General features: G+C 37.3%; 1 protein-coding gene across 1 annotated transcript; it reads right to left on the bottom strand.

Moving 5' to 3' along the window:
* Nucleotides 1-4,333: 4,333 nt before the first annotated feature.
* On the bottom strand, nt 4,334-5,623 carry LOC109243661. The gene is made up of 2 exons (XM_019410620.1): nt 5,098-5,623; nt 4,334-5,028 (listed from the first exon to the last, which is right to left on the bottom strand). Exons 1-2 carry the CDS (start codon nt 5,621-5,623, stop codon nt 4,334-4,336), a joined length of 1,221 nt encoding a protein of 406 aa, XP_019266165.1.
* Between the last annotated feature and the right edge of the window lie 2,152 nt (nt 5,624-7,775).

Raw genomic sequence — 7,775 nt, 5'->3', positions numbered from 1 at the left:
CACAAGAATCTATTGTTAAAACTAAGCTAAGATGCCAAAAATGGCTACAGATGATGTTCTCACGAGCGCAGCTGCTAAAATAAAATAACTGATGCCCTAAAAATGGAAAAAGGTTCTATTTATACTAAGCTAGAAAAACTGGACAAAAATGCCCCTGCGGGGTCAGTGCGGGCCGCACAAAATGGACTGCGGCCGCACTAGGCTCTTGGACTTGCAATCTTGGCTCTCTGAACTCAGGCTCTGCGGACTGCGCAGAATGGACCGCAGCCGCGGAGGTCTCTAATGCGGTACGCACAAATATCACTGCGGACCGCGCAGCTTGAACCATGGCAATTTTCACCTCTCTGAACTTCTATTCCGCGGACCGCACAAAATGGTAGTGCGGCCGCGGAGCCTTCACCGCGGACCGCACATAATGAGTGCGGCCGCGTTTCTTGAAGTCTTAATTTCGGACTCTCTGAATCTCTCTAGTGCGGACCGCACAAAGTGCTGTTCTCCTTAGTTTTGCCTTGTCTTAGGTACTTGAGCAGGTTTCACTCCTTTTGAGCCGATGTTTGACATTTTGTCACTTTGTCGATTAAATCTGCAATCAAGCACAACTTATGATCCTTTTGGGACTATTTTGTAAGAATTTATAATCAAAGCATAAGCAAGAAGGAGCATGAAACACGTCAAAATCCCTAGTTATCAATTATGTCCCGAGCCCACAAATTCCTTGTGTGTCCTTAAAGAATCTTATCCTCTCACTGTTGCCCAACGTTCACAGATAAATTTTTCCCAGGATAGAACGGAACTTCCAACTTAGCAGTAGCGGCACTTCAAACCACTAAGTTATCAGCAAACTCAAAATAATGGTGCAAATCACACGACCCACTTACTTTGTTTTGAAAGTAATGATGCAGAAAGAAGAAGGAGATGAAGCAGAAGATTTCAGGATGAAAATTCTGAAGGAATGGCTGCTTATTTATAGCCAACGAATTTCTGGATTGAAAGGGTGTGAAAGTGGTTGTTCACACTACAGGTGGCTATTCGTGAAATACAACCTCTCTGGTGGCTGTTTAACGCGGGAATATTTGAATAAAATTAAAGACGGAAATTAATTAATTTATCGTTACAAATAACGGTCACTCAAAATATTAATATAAAATATTAATATTTAATTAATTAATTTCATTTTATTGGTCCAAGAAATTAAGTCAATCAATCATATCAATTGACCGAGTCCGAAGCCGAGCCGAGCCGAGCGAGCGAGCGAGCGACGACGGCGCGATGCCCCTTCCTCTTAGCTCTTTTTAAGAGCTTAAGGAAGTGCTTCTATATTTAAACCCAACAAAATACTTGTCTTTAACCGATGAGGGACAAAGTGCAAAAGCCAAAGTTGCCTTTTCACCTTCTTCCCTCATTTCCCATTCACACTACCACACTTCAACCCCGACAATCCCCCACATGAATGGGGAATGATGAACATGCATGAAAAAATTTTTGTGATTCGCAACTAAGGACTAATTGCATCGGGATAAGTAGGTTTCCCTTTGAACTTTCCGTAGTGAGCATATATTGGATATACTCGATCAATCGGTATATTTGATATCTTTGAACCGTCGAGCTTTAGTGTATACCTAGACAACATATGTCACACAATTAATCCTTATCCATCTTTTGGTTCTCATTATTGTGTTCTTTTTAGCCATGAACATCGTCTGGTTTCATAAGTGCGTAGAGAACTGGCCTTACAACATTCTCTTTGAAGCGGCTTACACTTCACACTTATATAGGTGATTCCTAAACGTGTTATCACGTAGATACATTATTTGATATACCCCATATCAAAGTTAGAAATCATTAAAAATTCCTAACGCTTTATCCTTGGTACTGAACATTGTCTGCATCACGAGAATGGACCAATATTTTATTTGATAATGTTGGACCGTCACTAATGACTTTGTTTGATCTCCTTGAATCTAGATCTTGGGATCTCCAGTCTTCTAGGTAGAGTTACCGCCATAGTGACTTGTCCTCGACCATAGTCTCATTCCCTTTGATGACTTCTCAACCGCCTCTCTAGGTAGGCCTTTTGTAAGTGGATCTGATACATTATCTTTTGGCTTTACATAGTCAATTGTGATAATTCCACTAGAGAGTAGTTGTCTAAGGGTATTATGCCTTCGTCGAATGTGACGAGATTTCCCGTTATACATAACACTCCCAGCCCTTCCTATTGCTGCTTGACTGTTGCAATGTATGCATATAGGTGCCAAAGGTTTGGGCCAAAAAGGAATGTCTTCTAAGAAATTCCGGAGCCATTCAGCTTCTTCATCGGCCTTGTCTAAAGCTATAAACTCAGACTCCATTTTAGAGCGAGCGATGCATGTTTGTTTGGACGACTTCCAAGACACTTCTCCTCCACCAATGGTAAAAACGTATCCACTTGTGGATTTTGTTTCCGTTGATCCGGTAATCCAATTTGCATCACTATATCCCTCAATAACTGCGGGATAATTATTGTAATGCAATGCATAGTCTTGAGTATATTTCAAATATCCCAAACTCATTTTATTGCTATCCAATGAGCATGATTGGGATAAATTGCGTATCGACTAAGCTTGCTTATTGCACAAGCTATATCAGGTCGTGTACAATTCATAATGTACATCAAACTTCCAACACTCGAGCATATTCCAATTGAGATTTGCTTTCACCTTTATTCTTTACAAGAATATGGTTTAAATCAATTGGCATTTTTGCTTCTTTAAAGTCCAAATAATTGAACTTTTCAAGAACCATTTTAACATAATGAGGTTGAGACAAATCTAGACCTTGAGGAGTCTGTAGGATCTAACATACACGGCGGCTAACGCTATTAACACCCGGATAGATGTAATCCTTGTTACCGGCGAGTATGTGTCAAAGTAATCAAGACCTTCTCGTTGTCTAAACCCTTTAACAATTAATCTTGCCATATTTTTGTCAATAGTACCATCAACTTTCATTTTCCTTTTGAAAATCCATTTAGAACCCAAAGGTTTATTTCCCGGAGGAAGATCAACCAATTTCCAAGTATGATTACTTAATATGGATTCTATCTCACTATTGACTGCCTCTTTCCAATATTGTGCTTCCGAGAAGACACTTCTTCTTTGAACGTTTGAGGCTTATTTTCCAATAAGAATGCCAGAAAATCTGGTCCAAAGGAAGTAGCTGTCCTTTGACGTTTGCTACGTCTTGGATTTTCCTCATCAAATGTACTTTCCTTTGCTTCTTCTTGAGGTCGCTTAGATTTTTCATTAGACGAATCACATTCCATTTTATACGGATAAATATTCTCAAAAAATTCAGCATTATCCGATTCAATTACCTGTATTTATATGAATGTCGGGATTTTCTGATTTATGAACCAGAAACCGATATGCCTTACTATTTGTTGCATATCCTACGAAAACACAATCAACGGTTTTTGGTCCAATTTTTACCCTTTTGGGTTTAGGAACTTGCACTTTAGCCAAACACCCCCACACTTTAAAATATTTTAAGTTGGGTTTCCTTCCTTTCCATTTTTCATATGGAATGGATTGTGTTTTGCTATGGGGATCTCGATTCAGTATTCGATTAGCTGTAAGAATAGCTTCCCCCCACAAGTTCTGAGGTAAACCAGAACTTATTAATAAGGCGTTCATCATCTCCTTTAACGTTCTATTCTTTCTTTCCGCCATTCCATTAGATCGTGGTGAGTAAGGGGTAGTTGTTTGGTGAATAATGCCATTTTTCAAACATATTTTTTCAAAAGGAGATTCATATTCGCCGCCTCTATCACTTCTTATCATTTTGATCTTTTTGTTTAATTGCGTTTCAACTTCATTTTTGTATTGCTTGAAATGCGTCTATTGCTACATCTTTACTATTAAGTAAGTAAATATAGCAATATCTAGTATTGTCGTCAATGAAAGTTATGAAATACTTTTTCCCACCGCAAGATGGTATTGACTTCATGTCGCAAATATCCGTGTGAATTAAGTCTAAAGGATTTGAATTCCTTTCAACTGACTTATAAGGATGCTTAACATACTTTAATTCCACACATATTTGACATTTCGAGTTATTGCATTCAAACTTAAGTAATACTTCCAAATTAATCGGTTTTCGCAAAGTTTTGAAGTTGACGTGGCCTAAACATTCATGCCATAAATTATTTGACTCAAGCAAGTAAGAAGAAGCTGAAATTTTATTCATATCAATGGCAATTACATTGAGTTTAAAAAGGCCCTCAGTCAGGTAACCTTTTCCTACATACATTTCATTCTTACTAACTACAACCTTGTCGGAAACAAAAACACACTTAAAGCCATTCTTGACTAGAAGTGATGTCGAGACTAAATTCTTCAAGCATTTCAGGAACATGAAGAACATCTTTTAGAGTCACAATCTTTCCCGAAGTCATCCTCAAAGCCACCTTGCCCGTTTCTTCAATTTTTGCAGTAGCGGAGTTTGCCATAAACATTGTCTCGTTGGGTCCAGCAGGAGCATAAGAAGTAAACAACTCCTTGTTAGCACAAACATGTCGAGTTGCTCCCGAATCAATCCACCATTCTCTAGGATTTCCGACTAGGTTGCATTCTGAAAATATGGCACATAGGTCGTCTATTTCATCATTCTTCTCAATCATGTTTGCTTGACTTTTCTTCTTGTCCTTCTTTGCTGCACGACATTCAGTAGCCTTGTGTCCAACCTTTTCACAGTTGTGGCAATTACCTTTGAACTTCTTCTTGCTTGGATAATTCTTTGATCCAGACGACTTCTTTCTCTTTTTACTCGTTGAAGCTTCCTCAATAATATTTGCACCCATTATTGTTGAACTTCCACGATATTTCTTTTCAGCAGCCTTGTTGTCCTCTTCAATCCGTAGACGAACAATAAGGTCTTCAAGCGTCATCTCTTTGCGCTTATGTTTCAAGTAATTCTCAAAGTCCTTCCACAGCAGAGGCAGCTTTTCACTAAATGCCGCAACTTGAAACGCTTCATTTTTGACCATACCTTCAATCATAAATTTATAATTAGTACAATAATTAATATCTTGAATAAAAATATTGACTCGTTTTATACCTTCAGCAAGGAGGTCATGAACAATAACTTGCAATTCTTGGACTTGCGTTATGACAGATTTACCGTCAATCATTTTGAAATCCAGAAATTTGGCGGCCACAAACTTCTTTAGTCCAGCATCTTCAGTCTTGTACTTCTTTTCAAGAGCATTCCATAATTCTCTTGATGTTTTCATGACGCTATAAACATTGTACAGGCCATCTTCCAGCCCACTTAAAATGTAATTTTTGCACAGGAAATCAGAGTGCTTCCAAGCATCAGTAACAAGGAAGCGCTCGTTGTCAGGGGTTCCTTCAAGCACGACTGGAACATCCTCTTGAATGAACCTTTGCAGACTTAGAGTGGTCAGATAAATGAACATCTTTTGCTGCCATCTCTTAAAGTCAACACCAGAAAATTTCCCCGGCTTTTCTGCTGGTGGCATAGCCGTTGCAGGTGCAGTAGGACGGCTAGGACCTGGCATCCCCGAAACTGTGTTAGCAGTAACAGTCATAGCAGGATCAATTTGTTCCTCTCCGTTAGTCATTTCTGTCAATATGAAACAAACAGATTCAGTAAATGGTGAAGTATTTAATCCTTCAACCCAAGACAACACAGTGAAGAGATTATTCTTCAAACTGATTTTAACACAGTGAAGAGATTATTCTTCAAACTGATTTTAACACAGTGAAGAGATTATTATTCAAACTGATTAGGAGTAGAAACCACGAAGGTTTTAGTCTCCTCAGTCACATTGAAAATCAGAACAGCAAGGATATATATATGAATAAGATTCTTTAAGCTTGTTAGATATTCTGAATTTATAAGTGACTAAAACAGGAAAAATAAATGAATATAAATTGGCAGTATTTTGTCCCGAGCCCACAAATTCCTTGTGTGTCCTTAAAGAATCTTATCCCCTCACTGTTTCCCAAGGTTCACGGATAAATTCTTCCAAGGATAGAACGGAACTTCCAACTTAGCGGTAGCGGCACTTCAAACCACTAAGTTATCAGCAAACTCAAAATAATGGTGCAAATCACACGACCCACTTACTTTGTTTTGAAAGTAATGATGCAGAAAGAAGAAGGAGATGAAGCAGAAGATTTCAGGATGAAAATTCTGAAGGAATGGCTGCTTATTTATAGCCAACGGATTTCTGGATTGAAAGGGTGTGAAAGTGGTTGTTCCCACTGCAGGTGGCTATTCGTGAAATACAGCCTCTCTGGTGGCTGTTTAACGCGGGAATATTTGAATAAAATTAAAGACGGAAATTAATTAATTTATCGTCACAAATAACGGTCACTCAAAATATTAATATTTAATTAATTAATTTTATTTTATTGGTCCAAAAAATTAAGTCAAACAATCATATCAATTGACCGAATCCAAATCCGAAGCCGAAGCCGAGCGAGCGATGACGACGATGACGTAAGGCCCCTTCCTCTTAGCTCCTTTAAGAGCTTAAGGAAGTGCTTCTATATTTAAACCCAACAAAATACTTGTCTTTAACCAATGAGGGACAAAGTGCAAAAGCCAAAGTTGTCTTTTCACCTTCTTCCCTCATTTCCCATTCACACTACCACACTTCAACCCCAATAAAGGTATCAATGGATGTGGACGTGGCAATAGACGAAATTATAATCGTCATCATTGTGATAATGAGAATAATAAGGATTCTCAAAAAAATCCTTCACTCTGTGAAAGTAATATTTGTCATCGATTTGATATGGGATTTTATAAAGCACATATAGATGATTATGGTCCATTCTTGATGTGAATGTGACAACATCTGATTTATGAATACATATTCATTTTTGGAAGAATATGAACGTGCTAGTGGTGATGAATATACCACAACACTCACCTCTAGAAGGAGGTTTGAGATGATATAAGAAAATAATGTCATTATTATGGCATGAATGGTCATTGGTCACATACCTTTTGCACGTCAAATTATTTGGTAATGTGATTATTAAAGAATAACATTAATGCAAGAAGCATATCTTGCATATAATTTTGACCATAACCATAATGGTATAACTTTATCTTTAAAAGAGATATTCACCATATGGATGTTGATGAATATGTGATAGTATAAAATTAATTGAGAACTCTCCAAGAGCCAATTATACTATTTTGGAGAAACACAATTGATTACCAATAAGGTATTGTGTTGTAGTAAGTCTCAAAGAAACTTATTCAGTTTCCAAAGTATAGCGAAAGTGGTTGATTATATTGAGACTATAAATAAAGGAAAGATTTAATATCTTCTATTACTACAGCTTGTAGCGGGGTAATATGTATGTGAAAAGTTACCTGCTTTATTCTCCAATTTGTACTACATAAATAAAATAATGCCACAATAAAGTAGAAGTTTATTGATATAAAAACTCATATCATAATAAACTTGGATTTTATTGATAATTGCACACGTCATGGTGTAAACCTAAATTTATCAATATTGATAATTTATCCAGTTGGCATAATCAGTTTAGCCATATCAAATTAAGCATGATGTGCAAAAATAAAAGAGAATTCACATGGGTAAATATTAAAGAACTAGAAAGTTCTTTATGAATTCTCTTATGTTGCATGTTCTCATTAATTAATATACCAACTAAAATTGGGATTGAATCCCATGAATGCTGGAAATTTCAAAGGTGAATATGGGCCCATTCATCTGCCATGTATACCAC

This window comes from Nicotiana attenuata, unplaced genomic scaffold (genome assembly GCF_001879085.1).
Source record: "Nicotiana attenuata strain UT unplaced genomic scaffold, NIATTr2, whole genome shotgun sequence".
Classification (NCBI taxonomy): Eukaryota; Viridiplantae; Streptophyta; class Magnoliopsida; order Solanales; family Solanaceae; genus Nicotiana; species Nicotiana attenuata.
The sequence above is the reverse complement of the archived record's forward strand: the minus strand, read 5'-3'. Positions and strand labels throughout refer to the sequence as shown.